Consider the following 26,789-nt stretch of genomic DNA (forward strand, 5'->3'; position numbering starts at 1 on the left):
ATGTTGGCACAGAGGGAGAATAGATGAGAGAAAAGAAAGATGTAGAGAGAAAGAGAGGTAGAGAAATTGGCAACACACTAGGGACTGGAAGATGGGCCAGTCCCCCCCACTTGTGGAGTTATATTATTGACAAGGAGCAAGCTCCTCCGTTAAACACAAGCCAATTCTTACTTGTAGATCTTGGAAACAAGATCACGGTTCCTTGCACGGTATACAACCGGCTAACACTTGCACAACTTGGAAGTTGACACCTTCTGATCCTTCTTGAGTCTTCTTCTCTCCTACACAATATGTGTAGGGCTCTTCTCTTTGCGCTTGATTTCAGCAGAGCTTCCGCAGCAGTTGCACCTTCTCTTCTCCTCTTGCAACTTGATTTTAGCAAAGCTTCCGCAGCACTTACACCTTCTCTTCTCCTCTTGGATGTATGCAAAGTGATGCTTCCTTTCCCTCTCTCACACCCAAGGAGAGCCTCCTCTTTTATAGGCTTTCAAAAGCTTTCTTTTTGCAGAAAGACCTGAGTTGATCTTCATGCAAGATGTGGTTGTTCCAGGACCTACTCTGGAGCACAAATTTCGAGATATCTCTCTGTGCATTGTTCGAATGAAAAAAAGTCCAACAAGAAAGTTGTAGATCTCGTTGTTTCCGATTACCTAATGCGGCCCGTTTTCCAAGATCGTCTTTTTATCGCGAGATATTTTAAAAATGGATTCACCATGTCTTTTTTAAACAGAACAGCTTCTCAAACTGTACTCTTAACTTGTGGTCCATGCAACCACCTTAAGGAGAGTTCATTAAATTGCCTTGGGCCTCAACCTTAAGATTGACTTCCACACAAAAGCTTGTGTCTTTTTAAACCTTAGAAAGAGAAAACCACTTCTCTCCTCACTTCCGGAGGATCACGTCTCTTGTCTTTCTTAGTGAGAGAATTATCTCTCGTCTTTCTTAATGAAAGAAAATACCTTAAACCTTGACTTGTAAGGGAGAGGATGACCCCAAATGAATGCAATGCTCATTACACAAGTAAACGTTCCCAAGCGTCCCTGGATGCACACATAAATACATATACACAATGCTAATGCACTTCCTCTTCTTAGAACTTAATCCATCTTCATTTATGTGTAACTCCTTGGCTCTTGTGTACACTCTTACACTTGGCAGATACTTCTTTCCCCCTTCATAACTTGTACTGCCTGTACCAGATATCCCCGTCATAGTACTCTGATCAACCCATTAAGTACTGCACTAGGAATATTGGTCTCTAAATGGTCTCATGGCCATGCTAGATCACCATCAACACTTAAAGAAAAGTGAGTCATTAATTTATTGACATGAATTTATTAAATAGAGAATACGTAATAAGCAATCAATTTAGTGACAATTTCCAATGCCTACTTAAACAAGAATGTCCAATGTAGGTTGAAGTGGAAAGCTGTCCTACAATTTATTAGCCTTTGCTAAGGGATGCAAAGACAACCATTGGTATTGTTTTAGTACCTCCAATTATGGGGGTAGGCAATAGAAATCACTTGTGTATGTTGTGGGATACCACAAGAAAAAGACCCAATCGGTTGCATCTTAATTGCAGCAGTATGCATCCACTATGGTGTAGACTTAAATGGGGCACCTTTGTGGGCCAGTGCTTCTCTTGCGATGAGCTTGGCCACCTCATGCGAGTGTCTGGAAAAGAAAGATGCTACCCCTCCTCATGACATGGATACTAGTACCATGGTTGAGGCACCAGACACTAGGGAACGAACTCTACAAAAAAAATTGGTCGCAAGATAAGCAACCCATACTATCTTGGAATACCTATAATTTTGGATGGAGCATAGAAAGGGTAAGAAGGTTGAAATTCAGCAGCCTGTGGGTCCATCGTCAGGTGCCAAGGATTCCTTCCATACATACATGTGTCGAAAGGATAAATCTTCTAATACATTGCATGCGCCTGTTATGGACCAGCATTCTTGGGATTGTCCTATGGGCCCATCGACACATCATCACCCTATAGAATAGTAGATTGTAGTTTTGGTAGATTTCCCGGATGATGGGATTTTTGAGGTAGTGGTAGAGAAAGTTCAAGCACAGCATAGGCAACCTCATCCTTGATTTTGATTCAAGATATGCAGATAGTCACTTTGAATGTTCGCATATTTATTCCTATGGTAAGTAGCATGACACGTGGCATGTTTTGCATGAGAACTATTGAACATAAAAGTCATCATGATGTTGATCCTATTTTGGATTGTCATGGTTTCCATCTTTTTTATTCTAGTAGCAAGGCAATGCACTACTCGAGTGTTCTTACAGTGGTGCATGAGAAATTCCAACTGGTACTTATTGAGAATGATTTCCATGGATGCTTTCTAGTGGTTGAAACTACTTTTGAAGGGCAGGTTAGAAGCTTTGTAGATCAGCTTGAGGGAATAAAGCAAGAGGGGAAAGAAGGAAAGGAGAAAACTCTAGGGACACCTCTACTTTTTGCCACTACGAGGCCTACCACCAAAAGGATAAAACTCATACCATCAAAAACCCTAAAAAGATGCAACCTCTAAACAAAAGGCCAGATTTAGTTGTTACCTCCACCAAGAACATATAAAATAGAAGTCTAGCGGGATTTTCACCCAAGTCTAGTCACCAAGTAAAACCCCAGTTAGTCGAAAAGATGAACCTTTGGGTCTCCTAATATAAGCTAGGAAACCCTACAATGGTCTCACCTTGTGCCCATGTTCCCTAAAAAGGGCCTAGGCCCTACGTCTCATTTACTAAAATTAGCTAGCATGCAAGGTAGATGAAAAGGGAGCTTGATCACACTAGGACAGTCCTACTTGGTTTCCATACCAAGGAGGACCACCACAACTGTTTGAGTGGGCAAAAGCCCTAACTTTCACAAACAAAACAATGTGAACACAAGTGTCCAATGAAGTGAAGCACCTACAATAATTGAACCCACAACTTCACAATTATCTTTGTTGGCTTCAACGGTTCTATTAAGGGGTTGCACAATTACCAAGGATTTCTACTACTACAACCATGTATGACCCAGTAACCCAGTGTATCTTGTACATATCAATTGTAACATGTCCACTTCCTCCACATGATTTCTCTTTTCTATCTTGATTAGGTGCTCTTCCTTTACCTCCTTCCACAGTTGGGTAAAACATAATGGTTTATATTGGCTACATCACTACTGGCTTCCAAGGCCCAAGGACAATTCTTGTTGGGATGGGCTTGGCATACTCAAAGCGCCGATCCACTTCCAATCATGCAAGCTGGCTACCCACCATAGCCACCATATCAACCAAACATGTCCGCTTCCTCCACGTGATTTCTCTTTCCCAGCTTGATTAGATGCCCTTCTTTCACCTCCTTCCACAGTTGGATCAAGTGGTTGGTCTATATTGACTAAATCAGTGCTGGCTTCCAAGGGCAATTCTTGTTGGGGTGGACTTGGCATAGTCAAAGCACCGATCCACTCCCAATCATGCAAACTGCCTACCCACAATAGCTACCATTAATGAATCAAGAGAGAGCACAATTCTTGAGTATGGACCTGTTCATTACTACAAAATCCACGGTAAAATACTTCCACCAGCAATAATCAGCCACAAGAAGCTTCGTTCTCATTTCAGTCATTGGGAGGAAAAATCAAAAGTGCAATGGCCACAAGAAATAAGAGAGGGCTTCTCCTTTGCCTGACATACCCTATGTGCACAACTTAGAAGGCTGTAGAGCAAAAGAAGAGCCAAGACCTTGTATCAATAAATTGATACAGGAAACTCATCTAAAAGTTACAACTTACTACAATCAGTAATACACTACTTAGTCAATACAATACCTAGAAACAACAAGACTATTGTCGTAGATATCAAGAGACATCTGACAAGTTGATGGCTACCACGTTCCATTGAAGAAGGTGACTACAAAACATTTCAAATAAACTGCACATGATGGATGGGCAGTAACTTGAAACTCATCTAAAAGTTACAACTTACTACAATCAGTAATACACTACTTAGTCAATACAATACCTGGAAACAACAAGACTATTGTGGTAGATATCAAGAGACATCTGACAAGTTGATGGCTACCACGTAGTCCATTGAAGAAGGTGACTACAAAACATTTCACATAAACTGCACATGATGAATGGGCAGTAACTTGACATGTGATTACCGAACCACTTAATACTCAACCCATACAGTGATTTCTGAGCACTTTCAACTATCATTGTAGCACACACAAATGCTTCAAGAATACACGTGGGCTTGGAACAAAAAGCTCGACTTCATCACTGTCATTTTTTTGAAGTCATTGTGTTGATGATCAGTTTACAATTTTGAGACAGGCTAAATCACTTTATTAAGGCCAGCATACAAGGATCATATTTCAAAGCTCGTGTGAAGCAGAAATGGAAAAAATGACGTCAAAACAATAATCCTATGATGAGACCGCTCCAACAAAAGCAGGGGGACCCAATACATTCATAGGCCATGTTAATCTAGATAGACCAAGCCAAATCCGCACAGATATTCCTCTTTATTAAGCCAAGCACCTTGAGTTTAGCCATCACAATGTTGCCAATGTGAGTCAAATCATCTTCAGAATTTCTGAAACCAGCCACAATTTCAAAAAATCTTGAAAGCTCCAGTGATGTATTAAGCAATTCCATTTATCTTTCAAGTTCTCTGTATCTATTTTTGACTCTCTCACAAAAAAACTCATTTATTGACTTGTACACTCTTGGAAACTATTCTTTCAAAATGTGTTGAATGCCTCATGTGAGCATTTCACCAAAGCCTATTTCAAGACTTGGTTTTAAATAAACGAATTGTTAACATTGACCATACCTGCGCAGAAAATGTCCTACTGACTTTTGAGGACTCAGCTACCGCCTTGGCTTCCTCATAATATCCAGTCCGTAAGCAAAAGAATATCTATTATTTCACAGCACTAAAGTTAGAAATGAAATCTGATAAGAAAATGTTTATACTTAACTAGAACCCTTGCACCAAATCAGAAACTTTTTGTCAATGCATCCCTCGAGTTCACAAACACCCCCGTGTGATTACAAAATTCTTAGGTGCAGGCCTCCAGAAGGAAAGGCAAGCATGGCATGTGCTGATTAAGAGAAATTCAATTTTAAAAACTAACAAGGTCAATGACAACTCAACAAAATCATAACCTTCCAATATCAAAAAATAAGTGACTTAGATGTCCTATTACCCAAGCATGGTCGTCAAATATAAAAAGGTATGATAGAATCACGGTTGAGGGAAACATCGCAACGGGAACGGAAACAGCAACAGGAATGGGAACGTCAATTTTCAAACGGGGTAAAATGGGAACGGGAACGCCATATCATCAACGGGATACAAGGGTACATGTTGCATAATATCCTTCTTAAGAATATTTTAAGATGTGTATACTAGAAAGCTTTATTTACCAATATTTTAAAATGAAGCTGGAAAGGTAGAGATCTGAAAATCAGAATACCATTTTGAACCAATAATGGAGGCAAGATCAAACTTATAAAATATCAAAGATCTAAAGGCTGCAATCAAATTTGAAGGACAAAATGGATAATACAAATTCTACAACAAGTAGAAGTGCTAAGAAGATGAAAAACATCAAATATCTATCTCATCTAGACTTTCTTCTTGTACAAAACCTGGATTCTATTCATATTTAAGAAAGCCAATGTACAAGTCACGAGAGCACTTGGTCTTCATTTTTGTTAGCAAATGCAAGTTAGCATTAACAAAGGCTGAATCATCAGGCTTCTGTCTGCCCATAGTTGTTTCTGTACAACATACAGTATTGTACATACCGTACAATCCGTACGGTACCATACTATACATTTTTGTATGTTGAAATTGGCCCTTTTTGGCCACCTCGCCTACGCGTCCTGCGGCCCCACGTTTACTCCTACACGTTCTACCTGCTTGCGTGGCACTTTTTTTTGGGGGGGGGGGGGGGGGGGGCGCGGGCGGGGGTGGGGGGGGAAGCCTTGGATACCTCATCCCACCCCCTTTTCCAACCATGCACTCCTGCCCCCCCTCCCCACCCCCCCCAAAAAAACAAGCCCTCTTTGGATTCCTTCCCTCATCTACAAAAGGTGCTCCTCTCCTTTATGCTTCTACATCAATTCAATAAGCATTTACCATTCTTATCTTCCTCTCTTGGATTTAAATGGACTTGTGATTTGTCATTCTCATCTCCAATCCCCTCTTTCCCACACCCTATCAAAGCATTTGCCATTCCCAAATCTCATCTCCCATCCCCTCTCTCTCACTCTTGCTCTTTGAACTTTACCCCAACCCTCCAGTCTCCCTCCCTTTTAACTTTCAAGACTCAAGTTTCAAGAGTCAAGACTCAAGTATCTCTCTCTCTCTTTAGTTTCCATTCTTATTTTGCTTTTTGCTACATATTTGTCCCATACAATTTGTACCATCATACACACGATTGTAACTCATGGTCTCATAGGTCATTTTCGCCTTTTGTAGACATTAATATATCATTTCATTTCTCTCTCTCTCTCTCTCTCTCTTTCTCTCTCTCTCTCTCTCTCTCTCTCTCTCTTTGTGGCCTCTATCTGTCATCGGCACCATGACTCGTGAGAAGCACGAGACCTTCAATTTGTACGCGATCCATGTGGAGAGGGACACAAAGATGTCCAACTCCCACCATTGGACATGCAAGTATTATAAGAAGCAGCGCTATACAAGCGGAGCAACTCGGCTTCTCCAACATCTTTCCAAGACGGGAGGGCAAGTTGCTCCACGCAAGGAGATCCCTCACAACATCAAAGAGGAGATTCTCGCCAAGATGAGAGGGGAATCCATAAGAGGAGAAGGAAGTGGCTTATCGGAACCAACTCCTATGCCTACTAACGAGGAAGCATCGAATGTGGGCATATCTTCAACCGATGCAAGAGAGGCCTCTACCACTAGTGGTGGGGGCTCCATATCTGCATCCGGCTCCAGTAAAAGATAAAGAGTGGAGGCTCATGCGGTGCCGGAGAGACAATCCTCTCTCTCTCAAGCTCCCAATCATGTTCATGGATCGGTTGCCTTTCTTAGAGAAAGGCAACGACTTGCGAACATTGAAATTGCACGCACTGTGATTTAGTGCAATCTTGCATTCAATGTCCTAAAGTAAGGGCAATAGAAGAAGATGGTAAAAGCCATTGCCAATGTGGATCCATGTGAAGGATGAGCTGGTGTTACCTGCAACAACATCAGGACAAAAAAATTTAATGAAGAGAAGAAGAGGATTCATAGAGCCCTTGATCCTATTTGGGCCCCATGGATAAAATATGGTTGCTCCATTCTCACGGACGGATGGAGTGATCGTAAGAAACGGGGCATCATCAACATACTCGTCTCATGTCCACTCGGCATTTACTTTTTGTGGCCTAAAGATACTGGCAAGAGGGGGAGCAAAACGACAAGCGCATTTTATGTACTGCCACATTCAACAAGCTATCATAGAGATATACATTGCCTTTTAAATTTGTTTCACTTTCTTTCATTATGATAATTTATTTATGCATAACTATATATCTCTCTATTCTAATTTCTCTCTAATATCTATCTCAATTCTCTCTTTCCCCTCAAGGCCCCAGACCCCCAACCCGCATCTCTCTTCATTCTTGAATCTTGAAAATTGAAACTTGAAAGGCTCAACTTTCTCTTTCTCTCTCTAACCTCCAAGTATAGTTAGTATACTTACTTGTAATTTGTAAATTGTGGTTGTAGGTGTGCCTCTTAAATGTGGTGCAAGTTGTTACCGACAATGCATCGAACTGTCGACGAATGGGCCATTTGCTTGACGCTGAGTTTCCCACGATTCTATGGAATCCATGTGCAAGTCATTGTTAGGACTTACTCATGGACGACATTGGAAAGCTCAAGTAGATGAAGAGGGTGGTCCGCAAAGCTACATCAATTGTCACATTCTTCACAGTAAAGGTAAAGGTGCTTGTGATGTATCGTGAGCATAGCACACTAGAGTTGAAAAAGCCCTCTTCAACTTGCTTTGCTTACATGTGTTTATTGTTGGAGCGCCTTTATGAGGTGTGGTCCGCCTTGCGCTAAACAATGATGTCCACTCTATGGAATGAGTAGGATGAACATGAGATAGAGGAGGCCAAAGCCATGCAGCACTTCTACCTTTGTCATTGTCATGACCCCCTTTTATAAGGCGTTACGTACGAGTGATTGCGAGGGGTCCACCATGGGCCTTCTCGTTCACTTCTTTAGAGTAACATTGGTGGAGACACATGCTTGTACAATGATTACAAAGACACAAGGTGCACATGTTTTAGAGATAGCAAAGAGTAGATGGGCATGGATACATAAGCCCATCCATGGTTTTGCCGCATTGGTACATCCGGCCTACAAGTCGCCGACGGTCATGGATGATAGACAGTTCTGTTCCGACCAGCTTGCTTATTTGACTCGTGTGGTCGCTATGGATGACCACAATGCAATGCTGGAGAAGCTAGAATGCTCTACATATCAAAGAGGACATGTGGCTTTTGCCTCTTCCACTTGTTGAAGAAGAGAGTCACTTGTGAAGCCTTTATTTGGTGGCAAAACTTTGGATATGCATTGGAGACCCTTCAACCCTTAGCCATGAGGGTCCTTGCCCAAGATTGCTCTTTGGGTGTATGTGAGAGAAACTGGAGTGCCTATTCTCTCATTCACATAAAAATTCACAATCAGCTTAGCACACGACAGTTAGAGTGGCTAGTCTATTGCCGCACTAACTTATGCATTATGAGAGCTATGATGAGCATGGATAGTCCGAAGCAGGTAAACTTTAAACTTTAAACATTGAAGTTTATACTTTACAATTTAGACATTAACATTTATAATCTTATGTGCATCATTGCATTGTGTAAGTGAATGTTGATACATTCAAGTTGACGGGCGACACTCTTCCAATTATACATCAAGAGGTGGATGAGGAGGCAGATATAATTTTTGTAGAGCTCTATAGAGAGCTTATAACAACAGATACACATGACACTTGCAATCAGCGTGCTCGTGGGCGAGGAGTTTAACTAGGTGGTAGCAAGCGCATGGTCATTCTATGCCCTCCATCATCGAGGAGGGGTGGTTGGAGTGGGTGGCAAACATATGTAAGGCGGTCTGTAGTAGGTCACATCCTGTGCCTCATGATGACATCTCCCCTTGCCTACACAACCGCCACCTAGGGAGCCATCATTTGATGATGATAGTAACCTCATCATTAAGGATGAGTATGAGTGTATCTCATCATCCGATGCCGAGGAGTCATCTTTAGACTCTCTTGATGAGCACTCACATGGTTGTGATGATGATGATAGTGATGCCTCATCATATATTCATAGATCTCTCTCTTTTTTGTATCAGATATACTAGACTGTAGTTGTATCGCATGTTTTGTGCAGCCCATGCGAGTGCAATGATCACCCTCATATATTCATCTTATTTTGTAATGAAATGGCTATTTTCACTTTAAACATGTATTCCATAATCTATCATTTAATGATTATGGTTTCTATAATTTAAAGAAATCGTCTTAATTTTTTTCGCACACAAATATCGTTCCATACCTTATAAAATCATAAGGTACAGTTTAGTACCGTATTTATTGTACCATACCATATCATACCTAACAACTATGTGTGTGCCTAGCCTGTTACTCTTCTTTGTGTGGATATGGCTTAATGTGGTCCAAAGTCTTTCTAGTGCAAAAGATGCAAAAACTTAGCTTAGGATTTTCATAACCAAGTTTTGCAACTCTAAAGAATCGGTCCCATAGTCCTCCCACCATATAACTCCACCTACATGGAATCTACAATATTCCAACAAATAATAATAATAATAATAAAAGTTGTATTGAAAATCTGAACCTTATATAAGTAGAAAAACTAAGACAATTGTAAATTACCTATCACATTGGGTATCTGGCCAGCCAAACATGCCTTCTTTTTTAGGATAGCTTGTGAGTTGATCTTTGATTCCTCGTCATTCCTCAAGACTTTCCACCAACTTCTGAAGTTTGGAGTTCCAATCCCGCATAACCATAGCATCGACTTGGAGTTGCCTTCCCTTATGTTGAAACTATGGATCAAGCATATAAGCAACACAATGAAGTGCTAAGTAGTACTAGTTCCATTTGCTTACAGCAAGCTTCTCAATTTCTTGTTTTTGGGATGAAGCAAGGTCAAGAGCACGAATGTTTTCAATGAGACGATCCATTGCTTCATATACCGTACAGATGTATGGCACATCACTATTCACTTTCCGCAAGAGATAAACTATAGGTAAGCATAGATCCATCTTGGGTGATAGTTATGTGGCACAATTGACCCAATGTTGTTCTTGAAGTAGGCCAAGTTGCCCAAGATAGAGCAGCAACCGGTGATAGTTATGTGGCACAATTGACCCAATGTTGTTCTTGAAGTAGGCCAAGTTGCCCAAGATAGAGCAGCAACCATTTGCTTCACAGCTGGCCTCATAGTGTAAAGGCGACAAAGCATAAGAAAATTGTAAGAAAACCTGGTTTGAGAATACTTTAGCATCTCCTTTTTAGTGTATTCTCTGTATAATGCTAGACTTTGAATAAATTATTAAGACAATGGGCCATACATGGATCCCATGTAATATAGGCATAATGTTGCTCAAATAGAGCACCTGCAACCCTATTTATTGCCTCCCCATCTGAGACAAACTGAATTACTTTTCTGCCCAACATATTCAATTGCTTCTACCCATATCTCGCATAAGACAATAGCAATCTTCTGCTAAGTATCACACTTTGTGGATTTTATGTAGAGAGCCTTCCTACAATATGCAACAAGGACACCTTCCGAGGAGTGGCTACACACGTCAAACAAACCATCACCAATGAGACTTACCCCATAGTTCTCCCATTGTTGTTTGATTGATGTGATGGTGGCCTTTATGTTGGTCACTTCATTCTACAAAAGTTTCTCACGTTCAGCATCATAGCGAGGAGGTTAATAAGATGGGTCAAATTGCACAATTTAGGAAACGATCTCCTTGAACAAAGAAGATCATGCCACATTGAAGGGAATTCCACATGAGTTAAAAAATCCTACCACAACGGCATCTACTTGATGCTTTCCTTTGTGGGTGCCATGCAGTCAACAAATCACTTTGTTTTGCTTGAGGGTTAGATGATGTACCTTGTGTGCCACTACTTGTGCCAGTCGCAAGAAAACTGGTCCTCTGATTGGCTCCACTCTCACAAGTGTGACTTCCGGTGGTAGTAGTTGTAGCTAAAGGCATTAATGCTTAGATGACACGAGTCTCCTTTGGAGGTCTAGTTCTTGGATACATCTTCACATGCCTCACCATGCGAGCACGATCCTCTAGAGGTATTTTGTCACATCTTTAATACCATGGCCAGGAACATTAAGGAGATGCACCGTCACTCAATCAACACCTCCCCCTTGTTTGATGCCAGAAAAGCAACACTTAAAACACCTTGCTCCACCTGCCTTGCTATTGTATGATCTCATCACACTAACTTGTTGCCACCAAGAATCAGTTTGGGTCATTTCTTTCTCTTGAGGGGTTTCATTAAGTTGGTCTTCCATGGTTTGAGGCCTCATTATAAGGTAAGAAGAAGGGGAGAAACTCTGTGTGTGTGTGTCTGTTCGAGAGGGGTGGGGGGTTGGGAGGAGAGAGAGAGAGAGAGAGAGAGAGAGAGAGAGAGAGAGAGAGAGAGAGAGAGAGAAAATTGAAGGTGTACTTAAGGCCAAACTTGAGGGTGACTAAGCATGCTTAAGGCTTAAGCTGGCTGCTGAATTGGAAGTGGCTTGAAACTGAAGTTGAAACTCAAAGTCTTGAGGCTTAAGCTGGCTGCTGAACTGGAAGTGGCTTGAAACAAAAGTTGAAATTGAAAGGCTTGAGGCTTGAGGTGCGTTGAACAGATGCTTCAAGCACATATTTACAGGATTAGGATAAGATTTAAGGTAAAGATTTGATTTTGTATTTTACTTTTCCAAAAGATTCTGTTTTATACATATTCTAGGGAGAGAGAGAGAGACGAAGAGAGAGAGAGAGAGAGAGAGAGAGAGAGAGAGAGAGAGAGAGAGAGAGAGAGAGAGAGAGAAAGAGAGAGAGTCTAGGTGATCTGCTCTATTAGAGTACACTTGAGCACTCTATAAGCTCGTATGTCATTGAGTTATGCCAATACTGAGAGAAAATAAGTGTTAATGAGAGAGAGAGAGAGAGGGAGAGAGAGAGAGAGATTGTTCTGATGTTAAATTTGGCATTATTCATGAAATAGATTACATGAGCGAGTCATATATTCCATCTTGAGAGAGAGAGAGAGAGAGAGAGAGAGAGAGTGTGTGTGTGTGTGCATGGCTTTGGGTTCGAATGGTACTATGATTCTGAAGGGGAATATAAATAGGCATTTGGGTTATCCTATTGGGATGGAGGTGGCTCCTCGTGCCTTGTTGGATTGGATGGCATCTCCATGTGAGACTTAAAGTAGCACAATGCATTATGATCACCATCATTTCCTTTTTCTTACCTTTGCTTACTTGGACTAAGAAGTCCCTTTTAGAAATGGTCCAACCTATCACATTCATGTTGTGGAAGAAGAAAGGTAATCACTTGGGTCAGGTGTGGATTTAATGGCAGCACGTGACTACACCTAAAAGGATAGGGGGAGCAGCTCTATTGGATGTTAATTTTCATAAGCTTGGGTCAGGTGTGGGTTTCATGGCAGCACATGACTACAACTAAAAGGATAGGGGGAGCAGCTCTATTGGATGTTAATTTTCATAAGCTTGCTTTGAGGTTAGCTATTATGCAAGCTCTTTGTCTACAGTCTCATCCCTGGATAGATCTAGCAAAATGCTTTATAGAAAAGATTGGCATTTCTCATGGTAGCATGGTTACTCATGCTTCTTGGTGGCATGTGCTTAACTCCACAAGCTCTATTAGGGCCTCTCAATCTTTTCTCCTTTCCCATATGATCGCATCTTGGCAGGCAATGTTACGTTTTTCAGTTTGGCGCCCCCCAAATTCTCGCGAGGAGGAGAATTCTCTCCCAGGTGAAGTACTGGCCTCTTAAAGGTTGTTGGACTGGCCTGACAAAGATCTGCAAAGAGACAAGTTTAACCTCATGGCACGCTTGGGGTTGCAATCAGTCCAAGATGGTGTCGTTCCAAGATAGGCCCGCCTTTATTCATTTCAACGCATTCGCTAGCACTTTCGGGTGCCTAGAGGGTATTATGTTATTTGGTCGGCCATACAGGACAAAATTTCGAGCTACTATCCTTGGTCTACATTACAGCTTTTTTCTCCCTTGCATGATTGGATGTTTGTGATTCCTGATGATTTCGAGAAAAGGTCGGCGAATCAAATATATCATCAAATGGTAGAGGCCAAGAGATGGGTCACAGATAAGGCAAATAAAGTATGGCGCATTCGGAAAAGCAAAAATAAGTGGTAAGGAAAATTCATCCAGCTCTAGAAATCTAAGGTTCCGTATCAAGGAAAAGTGTTTATGTGGAGGCTACTTATTGAGACTCTTCCTACTAGGAATGTGCTGCATGCTCGTAAGATCTCTACTAGGCGATGCATATTCTGTACTACATGTGATGAGATAGTGCTTCATATTTTTGTCTCTTGCTCTGCTGCAAAACAGATTTCGAGTTTTGTTTTCCATGTCTGGTCCTCGCTGACTCGTCACTCGATTTCAGCTCGTTCGTTGATTTTGGGAAAGATAACCTCCATGACCTCTTTGAGTTCAAATTATTCCTGCCTTTTCCAAGATGGACAGCCTTGTGGCATATTTGGCGTACTCGGAATGCCTTCATTTTTTATTCAGTATCTAGGATTCATGGTCATGTGGCCCGAATCTAGGGTTTAGTTTTATGGCAAATCACCTCTATGGTGTTCGCTGACCTAGTTCTTCCTAATATTGCTACTCCTTGGTTGGACACTGTTCGCTTCACACCAGTTGTGCTTTCAGTGAGATATTTCTCTATTAGAGTCAGTGTAGATTTTCCTTCGTGACTGTTATTTTCCTCTTTTTTCTAAGCCGACCTGATGGTCTGATGTAAAATATTTACTACTAAATTCTTCAAACGCACAATATTTTCCCGTGCATATTTCTAATGTAATCGAGCAAAGAACTGGTGAGATTGACAATCGCTATTGTGCAAAGCCTTTGCTCTAGACAGCAATTTAAATTTATCATATTCCTCTTCCTGTGAACGCAGTCTTTCAACAATTCAATGCCTCTTAGCAAGTCATCTGTAGTACCTCCCAATCGACATAAAGACAATGAACGGGCCAACAAAGATTGTGCATGCAGCAATTAAGTGTTTAAAATGGAAGCATGCTGAATACCAATTTGTCGGGATATTGTCGGGATAACATATGCGTATTATCCCTAAAAACATGCCATACTTACAATCCTTCAGATAGGACCCTAACTATTCGCCAAATACATTCTAGAAACTGATTTTGCAAGAGAAAGGATTGATTAAAATGAAGAGGCAAGCAAGCCAAGAGAGCCTTATAGGCATGAATAGGTCGATAAGTCATTTCTAAGATCAAAGGATGGTGATCAGACAAGACATGCTTTCGCTCTATCCACATATCAAGGACCGCAAGGAGAAAAGAATCACTTTGACAAACATAGATCCTATCCAGTCTGGCCCATTTGTTTGGATGATGAAGAGAACGATAAGTATATCTTGAGTGTGAGGGATGCAACCAAGACCACATGTCTTGTTTCAAAGACTCGACTGCAAAAGCATCCCAAGCTTGACACTCAGGACCAATCCATAACCGAGTGTTGAGAAGTCGTCTGATCCATAGATGTACAGACATTGAAATCACCCATTACAAAGCATTGACGACATAACCATAGCAAGGCAATGCAAGTCATCCCAAAGTTGACGACGGTCACAAGAAGTCAAAGATGGTTGCAATGAAGATCTAACGGCTAACATTACTCCAGATTTATGTGGAACACACCCACTATAGAAAACAGAGTAATCCCTATATACATAAGATGATCCTGCCAAAGCATATTGTTCATGCTCCACTACACATATAACATCCCAGTTGCTGGCTAACACAACTTTCCACAACCAATACTACTTACTACCCAAAGAGATACCTTTAACGTTCCATAATACAGTTCTCATGATGGAATACAGGAAAGAAAACTATTGAAACCCAACCTTCCTTTTCCGTTTAATATCAACTGCCTTGGCTACCTAAATCTTTCCATCTCGCTTCAAATCACATCAACCAAATCTACCCTTTGCAAACTAGGAATCAAACTGCGAGGAGGAAACTGTTGTTGCTGGGCACGGAAAACATCCCGAGGAGGCACCATTCTCCCTTGCAAATCAAAGTGCAAAGCAGTATCAAAGACCCTTTTTTCATTAGCACCAGCTGCAAATCGAGGATTCATATAGAATCCCCTACCTTGGCGTTGAAATATCTCGGTAATAGTCTGGGGAGCTGGGTGAACAAGAGTAGACCGAGGCTCTTGTCTAGCATTACGGCGAACCACCGTAGCCCAGGAGTTATCCTAAGGAGACAAGTTCGGACCCCCCTAAGGCAAACCATGCTGATTTCCAGCTTCAGAAGCAGCCTTCTTTCCATCTAGTTGTCCCTGCTGGACAATGAGCTTAGAAGCGACTTCAAGCTGTTGAGCTACCTACTGAGCAAGATGGTCATGCATATCCAAATCACGATCCAAAGACGGGTGCATTACCTCTCTCTCTCTCTCTCTCTCTCTCTCTCTCTCTCTCTCTCTCTCTCTCTCTCTCTACTCGTGTTTCTTCTTCTATCACACAGTCTCACATGGTATCAGAGCTTAACTAAGAGCATAGAGAGATACATGTTGTAGAAGAAAGGAGGAGCATCTATACATGGTTTTCTTGTGCAAGGGAAGGACGACCATGTCTACAAGTTGCAAAAGGCCCTTTATGGCTTGAAGCAAGCTCCCAAGGCTTGGTACTAGACGATTGATCGATTCTTCTTGTAGAGTTGCTTCCATCAATCGGTACATGACCCCAATCTTTATTGCAAGGTTGCGGGTGGTGACATTTGTGTTCCTTTGTGCTCTTAGTTAGACTTTGATACCATGTCAGGCCCTAACTAGGTACCGGATCGTTGGAGACCACAGCCTCATCGAAGATCACATCCTGGCTCACCTCAATCTTCCGTGTGGACTTGTAGAGTCAATAGCCCTTCATGGTCATGCTATATCCGATGAAGAGGAGCTTCCACGACTTGGAGTCAACCTTTGTCTGCCTCTTCTTCTTGTCCTCATGGACACATGCCTTGCACCCCAAGATGCAAAAATGGGACACAAAAGGCTTCTTCTCAAAGAAAGCCTTGTAGGGGATCATGTCTGCCAAAGCAAAAGTCGGAGATCGGTTGAAGATGTGAACCGTTGTAGCCACAACCTCACCCCAAAGGGAATGTGGTAGGCCCCTTTGCTCCAACATGGATCAAGCCATGTCCACCGTGGTCCAATTCGCTCGCTCGACCACAACATTCTCAAATGGTGTTTTCGCATGAGATTACTCCACCCGAATCCTATCATCCCTGCAAAACTCAAAAACAAGGTTAGGAATTAACTCGCCGCCATGATCCACTCGTATGCCTTGCACCTTAAAAGTTGTTTGTGTCTCCATAAGCACCTTCCACTCGCAAAAGCGGGAGTACGCATCGCTCTTGTGCTCCAACAAATAAGGCCACACATAACGACTAAAGTCATCAATAATCAGGATCAGATAGTTAGCGTTCCCAACGGAGGCCGTGCCCCTATAGCTAGAAAGGGGCAATGTGAACCAGCTGAAGCAGTGAAGAAGCCCAAGAAGCCCACCATGTGGCAACCTGGGGATGTGGCTTCTAATGCTACTTGCCCCTCAAGCAACTAGGGCAAAGGATGTGAATAGAAAGGAAATCAGAAAGGCCCTCCACCATCTTCCTCCAACAAGCCCATCAAATTGCATCCATGTTCAAATCACCATAATGAGCATGCCAAAGCGGTCGAAGCTCGTGAGAAGTCCTCCCAGCTAAGATTGTGAGTGTGTAAAGTCCACCTTCTTGTGTACTGATGGAAAGAGCTGCTCCTGTAGACTTATCTTCCATAGTCACTACATCTCTAGTGAAGACCACGCGGATACCTAGCTGGGTAAGACCATAAATAGATAAGAGGTTGAAGCCCAACTCCGAAACATAAAGAACTCGAGCGGAAGAAGTTTGTCTATCTGGTAAGAGAGAAATGGTCCCCATGCCACGGACTGGAATCGTAGAGTTCTCACCAATGGTGTCAGTGCTCCCTCTGAATCTCAAATCCTGAAGCCAATCCTATCTGTAGGTCACATGAGAAGAAGCACCACTATCCACAAGCCAAGGCTTCTCCCAAGAAGAAGAAGTAAGAGTTGTATCCTCCTCGACAAGTATATTCACAAAGATAGAATCTATCATACCAAGGATCGCCTTTGAATCCTTCGAATCCGTCTCCTTTGGCTTCAAATGGGGATACTTCTGCCAACACTTACTCCTCGAGATGAGTGCCCTTCCCAGAGTATGGGGACTTCGGCTTCTTCTTCTTCCAATCCTTCTTGTCCTCTTCCTTCTTTCCCTTGGCCTTCTCCTTCTACTTCTTCTTCTTCCCTCCATTGTACTTGCAGTGAATTCCTTGGTGTAGCAGAAACCACTGGACGCCATCTCTGTAAGTTGCTCGTCATGCTCCAAGACAAGCTGGAAAAGCTCTTGCCGTAAAAATCTCTCGTAGGTCCTCAAGGTGATAAGGCTAGTGTAGAAGACAATGAACTGGGGAGAGGACAGCTAAGTCAAAAGAATCATAGCCATATCCTCAGAAGAGATCTTCCGTCTGAGACAGGTAAGCTCACCTCTCATATCCTCCACTTTTGTGATGTGTTCCTTCATAGAAGGAGAGTCATCAAGATTCAACATCCACAGCTTCTTCTCAAGAGAGATCTTGTGGGCAAACATCTTGCGTTGATATAGAGACGCAAGCTTGCTCCACACTTCCACCGCAATCTTCAACCTACGAACATGCACAAGAGTAGAGTCATGCATACTCATAAAGAGAAAAGATCTGACTCGACAATTGAGCCGATCCCATAAGGCAACATGGTCCATAGAAAGCCCATCAATTGGATCCTCTTGGAAACAAGAACTAGGTAAAGAAACGAGCTAACAAAGATCAAACGTGTCGAGTATACACTCCACCTTGCAACACCACAAGCACCTGAATAGAAGGTATCAAGGAAGGCATCTTCACTTCAAATGGAACCTTCACTTTAGATGGGGCCTGATGTGCTAGATGAGCAAAAGAAGGACCAATTCGAGGAGACTCCTCCCATCATTGGTAATCATGAAACTCCAGATAATCACATCTCCGCTCAGACAAGCGATGTGAGATTAGCTCCTCATCTAAGTCATCAAAACCTTGAAACTGATAAGACATCTTCCAAATCTGCAATCACCCTAAAAGCTACAACACAAGACAAGTAACGGAATGTGCGGCCTCTACACAAGGACTGTCGCCTGAGGAAGAGAGAGGAAAAGCCGCTACCACCTCACCAGATGATGTCGCCTCCTCCTCCTGTATGGTTGCCGCCTCCTCCTATACAACTATATTTGCAGCAAAACGCAAATGTTGCCACCAAAATTTTGACACTTCCCCCACAGAATGCTGCGTTTGCAACAAACACAAGGGCTAAGCCTATGTTTGATGGTTTGGAAACGCGAGCACATAGAGAGAGAGAGAGAGAAAGAAAGAGAAGGAAACAAAAGATGAAGAAAGAAATACTTCACAGACTGAAGACGAATGTTGAATACAATGATAAGGAGTGATCACTCCCTGCACGCAAACAAGAGCGTCAATGAGGCACTAGATCAGGCTGAGATGATGAAGGCAACACCAATGGTGGAGAGTGTCGAAGAGGAGTGTGCTGAAGATAACCTGCAAAAGTGAGAGTGATCAATGAGATCACTATAAATAGCCAATACCCTCCAAATCTGGTCGACTACTGCAAGAGGCCCTAAATCTAGCCAACTATAAATAAGGACAAAAATAACCTACAGTCGTAGAGCAATCTGACGCTGACCAAAGGTGGAAGCCTCCTGACAAACTATGGACATGCACAAGAAATGTGCCTAAAATAGGAGAATGCACACTAAACTACCAAAGCTCCCATGTCTCCGTCAGATTCTGACAGGAGCTCTCAACCAAAAGATGACAGACTAACATGACTAAAGTAGGCAGGCTAACAGAGCCGCCCTCATACATGATCTCCAAAATCATGAATCTGCGCCAAGCATCCTTGCGTATCAAAGACAGCTGCAAGACAGAGCGAACAGCCAGCATAACCCTAGATGTACAAGGAGCATGACCACTAAAAAACACTATAATATCCCACCTTCCAGCAAAATCAGTCTTCCTCATTTTATACTGTTAGCTCCTAGACAAGACAACCTTGACATTCCGGAATGTTATTCTTATGATAAACAAGCAACAGAAAACTATTGCTGCAATGCTTTCCCCTTAGCATCCGCAGATTTACCAAAATGGAACCTCTCCATCTCACTACGAACGACATCCACAAGATCAGCCCTCTGCAAACCAATGTTTGATGCCTGAGAAGAATATTGCTCCTGCTGATTATGAAGAGCATCTCTTGATGAAACAAATCTTTCCTAAGCATCAAACCGCAAGGCAAAATCAGAAGGAATTTTATCAACCACACCCATTGTAGACATATGAGACAATTGGGGCCTAGAATAAGATGTTTTGCCCCTTCATTGAAACGATTGAGTAACATTTGTTGGAGATGTATGTACAAGAACTGAACGAGACTGTTGGCTGTTAGAAATGCGGGATCTAGAGCATGACATAACCGGAAGCTATGGAGGATGGAAGGAGAAGTGTAGACTCATGATGGAATGGACACTGTTTGTTACACAAGTGAATTAGGTTCCAAGATTGAGACTTGGACTCATAAACACAATCTTGTGTATGTGGACAATGACATTGACACTTTACTGAAATGAAAAGAGTACTATCATTGCATTAAGAAAGGAAGCAAGTACAATGCTTTATAGGAAAGTAGGAAACTGCAGTAGGCACCATTGTGCATATGGGATAAGTTAGCCTGCATGTCCTTGACCCTGAGACTCCATACAAAGAGGCTGTTTGAGTGTGATTGTTGATTCTCAACACCCCTCCTCAATCACAACTAGGAAAGGCACAAAGTGTGTAGAGGCTGTAATGAGAACCACCTGCAAAGTGTGGGCATACCACAGACATGGCAAAACACCAGAGGCTGTCGCAAAAAAAGCTAAGTGTGGGTACCATAAACATGGTGGACATCCAGAGGCTGTAACAAGGGCCTCACAAAGTGTACAGGGACTGTAATGCCAGTTTACATAAGGAGTTTACATAGCTTATGGCAGGAAGCATTAGGGCAAGGAAAATACAAGGCTATTAAAACAGTCTATCAGAATTATGAGAGTACAAGGACTGATGAGTCTTGTCCTTCCGATCCTGGTGATCTTCATCTTCTTCTTCCTTTGCTTCATTTTCTTCTTCTTCTTTGACTGCGACTAGATAGGCCTTTTGGGATCTCTTTCTTGCGTGGCAGAACTTCTCGGTGTGTCCGGTCCTTTTGCAGAAGTCACAAAAGAGCTGATCTTTCTTGCCTTTGTACCTGTTGCCAACATATAATGCATGCTCATCTCTAGAGATACTTGGTTCTTCTTTAGTTTTTAGCTTCTTTTCTTCTTCTAACAGTGATGCCTGGATATCAACAAGTTCAGGATTTGGCATGTTGATTAAAGTTGTTGATACGTTATTATATTCAGGAGGCAAGCTCTTAAGTAGAACACCGATGCAAACATCTTCATCCATTTTAATGTTTATTCCTGCAAGTTGGGTTAGGAGTCCTTCCATGTAGTTGAGATGTGTGGCAAGTGATGTGCTGGACTTCATTTCAAGCCTGAAGAATTCAATCAGGAGACCATACTTTGATGATTTAGATTGTGCACCGAACAGGGTGTCAAGTCTTTTCCATGTATCCTGTGAGGTCTCACAGTTATCCACATGATGGATATAACTGTCGTCTAGCTCCAATTTGATAATGGCCTGGGCTCTGTCATCATTCTTTTGCCAAGTAGTTGCAAGGTCCGCGTCCCGCGGTTTCTTCTCTTTGCCATTTGTGATGGCCCAGAGACCCTTCTTCATCAGGATGAGCTTGATGCGGGTTTGCCAAGTGTGGAATCCGACTCCTTTGAATCGAGCATTTGACGAGTCTTTGCCCATGTTAGATTTACGGGAACAGTAGCAAATCAACTTCAGACTTTATTAGATTTGAGCAACAGAAGAATTGATTGAGAGACACAAGTGCTAAAAAGCACTAACTTAGTGTCAATGAATACCAAATCTGCAAAAGTCTTTTACTCCAAGTGATCTTCCCCTTCTTGATTTGATGCTGATGCCTTCAGATCTGAGTGACAGTACTTTAACGAACTTCAGAGAGTATTGCTCAGTGATTAAAATCACTGTTGATAACTTCAGTGAGAGAAACAGTGAAAAATGTCAAGATTTTGAAGCTTTTGGCTATGGTGGAATTAGGGTTTCTGAGACAGGGGCCTGGTTTTTTGCTGATTGCAGGAGCTACAGTGGATCATTTTCAAAACTTTTTACATATCTAGGAAGCTTATGTCATGGGCTACCAAAGCCCCATCATGATCATCAACATCGTGGTCAGTATGCAGCGCGCAGGTGCCGCGAACAGAATCGGCGCAGATCTGGACAGCGAGGTCGAATTTGAGCAATGCTGGAGCTGTAGATCACCAATGTTGGTGTTTAAAGTGACAGGAAGCTGCGCCCTGAGCCAAGGAACATTTCTCCAGAAGAAATCGTGTTGAAATTCTGCCTGGTTGAAGAGTTATGGAAGCTCCAAGCAAGGTAGGTCCTGTCTGGCTATGGCAGACACAGAACAGAGATTGGGGATTTTCACAATGCTGAGCTCCAGATGGTCCAATGTCCTGGATTGATGTGATACAGGGAAGCTTTATGAGTTGGGGAATACTTTTCCAGAAGGAAGCTCCAAGAGATTTGACCTGTGGAGTGAGATATAAGCAGTTCAATCTGACAGGGTGCTGCTGGCTATGGCTGCCATGGAAGCTTCAGTGAGAGTAGAGTTGAGAAAAGAAGTCATACACTGACACTGAGCTGGATGGAGGTTCAGAAGAATCAAGAGAGGCTGGAGAAGCAATGCAATGCCCAACTGGGCTCTAATACCATGTTAGAAATGCGGGATCTAGAGCATGACATAACCGGAAGCTATGGAGGATGGAAGGAGAAGTGTAGACTCATGATGGAATGGACACTGTTTGTTACACAAGTGAATTAGGTTCCAAGATTGAGACTTGGACTCATAAACACAATCTTGTGTATGTGGACAATGACATTGACACTTTACTGAAATGAAAAGAATACTATCATTGCATTAAGAAAGGAAGCAAGTACAATGCTTTATAGGAAAGTAGGAAACTGCAGTAGGCACCATTGTGCATATGGGATAAGTTAGCCTGCATGTCCTTGACCCTGAGACTCCATACAAAGAGGCTATTTGAGTGTGATTGCTGATTCTCAGCATTGGCGAGTATAACACTTCACTACAATCACCCAAGAAGCTTCCTTTGAAGCTTGCTCACGATAGCAAGGATGAGGCTTCCTTAGACTTACCATCATACAAATCCTTATTTCCAATTTGCCCAGTAGACACAAGAGGAGATACATATTGCTGCTCACACAAAGTTTGAGACTCATGTCTAGACACAAGAGGAGATACATATTGCTGCTCACACAAAGTTTGAGACTCATGCACTTGCATATGCAGCTGAACCTCTGGATCCACAAAACATTGTGATACCTCAAAATCATGATTACATTCAGATACAAAGTGACCCAGATGCCTACACCTAAAACAATGGCCTGCAAACATCCCCCATTTCAACTCATAAACCAAAATGCAAACCAAGAGCCTGAAAATGTATTTTAGTCGGGTGAGGGTTGAGTGTGTCCTAAACCAAACAAGCTCTACTATCCATTATCAAAATGAGTTTAAGCCTCTACCTGTCCATTATCAACTTCCTTGCACAAATCACTACGTTAAAGTAAAGCCTGAAGTCAAACTGAGATACAAGCAACGAGGGAAATCTGACTTGTAAAATAGAAAATGGCAGCCCGCTCATGAAGGCTGCCATTTGCTGCACACAATATCTGTCCCTAAAACCCCTACTACATGCTCACCATTTGGTCAAGTGCACACTTTGCACTCATTTGGATGAAGGTACTCTCTCATCAAGTGATTGGCTTCAGCCAATATACCGTGATACACGTCTCCCCTCTGTTGAGAAACCCTTCACCTGCAGTTTGCGTTTTTGTGTTTCTGCGTTTTGTCTGTAGGGTTTGCAGCCCCAAACAAGGGCGCCATCCTAGACTGACTATGCCTATTTATAAGCCACTCTCTCATTCATTCACTACGGCTGATTCATTCAATCCGTCACCTCTTCTCTCCAACCTCTCCACTACCCTCACACCCCTTCAGGAGGATGTTGCGGTTCGTGGTTCGTGGTTGTCTTCATCGTCTTCCTTTTGCTACGGCACCCTTGTTCCCTTGTATCACATTCACTCCATGCTTCAGAACTTCATCATTCCATTCATCTGAGTTTCTTCTCTCCTATCTTCTCTTCTCCATGTTTGCTGAGTTCACTCCGTGTTCCTCCCCGCAAACCCTACCATCTCGCTGGTACGTCATCTTTTGAAACCTCTCCGGTAGAGGAGGATATGCACCCAATTGTGTGACGTCCCAACTGCTTGTGCCCATCGGATCAATTGCTATCTTGTGGCACTTGCTTGCTTCATCTCCTTCTACATCGTGAATGTCCTCTGCACGAGACTCCAGCCAATACCTGCCCATTAGCAACTTCCTTGCACAAATCACTACATTAAAGTAAAGCCTTGAGTCAACCTGAGATACAAGCAATGTGGGAAATCTGACTTGTAAAACAGAAAATGGCAGCCCACTCATGGAAGGCTGCCATTTGCTGCAACACAATATCTGTCCCTAAAACCCCTACTACATGCTCACCATTTGGTGAAGCGCACACGTTGCCTTCATTTGCATGAAGGTACTACCTCATCAAGTGGTTGGTTTGAGCCAATATACCATGATACATGTCTCCCCTCTCTGGTAGAGGAGGATATGCACCCACCTGTGTGAACTCCAATGTGCTTGTGCCCCTTGGATCAACTGCTATCTTGTGGCACTTGCTTGCTTCATCTCCTTCTACATTTTCGTGAATTTCCTCTACCTGAGACTCCTCATCGGAATCCACATCAACTTTCCCTTCCACCCCGATTATATGCTACTCAATGAAATCCACATCAATGCCACGAAGTCTCCATTGTCCACTTCTCTGGAGACACCCTGACTGAACTGTGATTGCTGCATAGGTCTGCTGCAAGCCTGTGTGTTTCAGATCACTAAGGTCTACAGTGAACCCAAGAGGACAGTTAATAGACCTGACCTACTGAGCAAAATGAAGAGAGTCATGATGTCTGATGTGCTGCAGTAAAGTCCGCACAGGTCTACACCTGCCTATTGGTAGGACTAAGCAACCACCAGCAATGATTATTGCCTGCCTGCCTTCTGCAGTACTACCCGCTTAGGGCTGCCTGCCTGTCTGAAGCCTCCATGACCCTCCTGCTCATCATCAGCAGAGTCTTTTTTTTCATAATAGGCAATTGTATTAATTACAAACGGTACAAGAAAACAAGATAACAAGATGCAAGATGGCTCTAGGCCATCGAGCATGAACCAAATACAACAGATTCAACAGATACTCTCCGAGACATCACAATCAAAGTACAAAGGAGCTAGATGGGCTAGAGTGGGCCTGAAGAAACTGCACCATGCCAAGAAAGTAAACCCTGTCTAGGGAGAATATCCACCAAATCAATCAAGTCTAGCTGCCAATGAAGAAGTCCTTCCAAGCGGACTATATGACGCTGCAGTTCTGATGAAGAATCAAAGATGAAAGCATTCCTCATTCATCCATATGTGCCAACAACCCTAGAAACGTAAGAAATGAAAGAGCACTTTCATATCTTCATATCGGCCTGCACAAGATCCATGAACTTGGGATGTCCGAAGACCAAGTCTTTTGGAAGCATCCATAGCTCAACCACTTGGCACCAAATGGTCAATAGTGGTGACCACACATTCGGTGCCACCAAGCAAATAAGGAACCCATGACAAGGAATTACTACAAATATCTAACAAAAGAAACAGCTCCCATTGAAAATCCGCCATTTGGAGAGTGCAAAGCAAGAGGAGAAGCACTAATCAACATTCGCCAAATGAAGACCCTCATTACCACAAATTTTCACCATGTTGGGCCCTACTAGAGACTTCATGTGGTGTTTCCCTTCTAAACAAGCCAATCCTTATTGCATCTAAGCAAGTGGTATATCTGATTGACTAGAGCATGGCCCAAATAAAGTCGACCATTAATCGACCAATCTTGCCGAGGGACCTCTTGGTCCTAAGGGGGAGAGATTCCATGGCCCGTAAAGAGGTTGAGATGGACTCCCGCAAATTACGATAGCCTCGAGGAACACAAACGTAGCATCAAACTAATCTGAAAGATATGATAGCCCCACTTGCACGTAGAAGACCATCAGCAACAATGACCAATCCCAAGTGCGCCAACAATGACCAGTCACAAGTGCGCCATCTTGTTCAACATCATCCTTTGTTCCTCTTTGCCTAGCCAAGTGAGAAGCTTTGAAATAGCTAACACTTCAGCTCTCAAGGAGTTTGCCAATCTCCCATTCTGCGGGTGGGTGCCAAGAAGATTTAACAAGGACCGATTTCCAATTATGCACCAAATTATTCGAAAAGAATGCAAGACTAAAAATGAAAAGGCCATTGAGAACTAAGCACATGCCACAATGAAGTAAAAATACTTGTATTCCCATGCTTAATACCTTGAGTTTAAGGAAGAACCTAGCAATGAAAGACCAGGGCTGCCTACCCTCGACAAAGCCTAGAACAGTGACCAACGGAGAGCAAAACTATGTGTCTTCATATCCAAAAAAGCCCCACCGCCCATTCTTTTCAAAGTGCAAACATGCTACTAGGAGATCCAAGATATACCCATCTATGTAGAGTCCCTTATCCGAAGCAAGAAGTGGAGGGGTTCAGCCACAGGAGCAAGGGAAGCTAATATGAAACCATTGGTACCATAATCTGAGCTAATTTCAATATTACATGGAAAGGCCAAGCTTGTGATTTCCAATACACAAACTTATCCATAATGCCTGTGGATATCATTAGCAACTCTCCGTTTTTTTCTATCATGAACAAGTCTATAATAATGTTGGAATATTTACATCTAGCCTTCAAGCCATCCAAATAGAAAGGATACAAGTCTCACATCAAGCCTTTTGCCAGCCATTAAAATCTTGCCAAAAGGCTACTATAAAATAACACGTAAAAATCATGCTAGCCAAGGAGCAACAACACTAGGGAGGACCACATCCAACAAACACACACACACACTCACATACACACACACACACACACACACACACTCTCTCTCTCTCTCTCTCTCTCTCTCTCTCTCTCTCTCTCTCTCTCTCTCATATTTTTTTCGTAAAAGGTAATTGTATTAATT

At 42.5% G+C, this 26,789-nt stretch overlaps 1 protein-coding gene across 1 annotated transcript in view; it reads right to left on the reverse strand.

Annotated features, from left to right (window-relative positions):
- LOC148013555 (nuclear pore complex protein NUP93A-like) overlaps positions 1-26,789 on the reverse strand; it is a 163,999-nt gene that overhangs the window by 26,405 nt on the left and 110,805 nt on the right. Inside the window, exon 11 of the mRNA XM_087668082.1 lies at positions 4,848-4,934. Within this exon, the coding sequence (XP_087524208.1) occupies positions 4,848-4,934 (87 nt within the window). The remainder of the gene's footprint in view (positions 1-4,847; positions 4,935-26,789) is intronic.

The sequence above is a fragment of the Lygodium microphyllum genome, chromosome 26, assembly GCF_053477565.2.
Source record: "Lygodium microphyllum isolate KBCC chromosome 26, Lygodium_microphyllum_v1.1.10, whole genome shotgun sequence".
Lineage (NCBI taxonomy): Eukaryota > Viridiplantae > Streptophyta > Polypodiopsida > Schizaeales > Lygodiaceae > Lygodium > Lygodium microphyllum.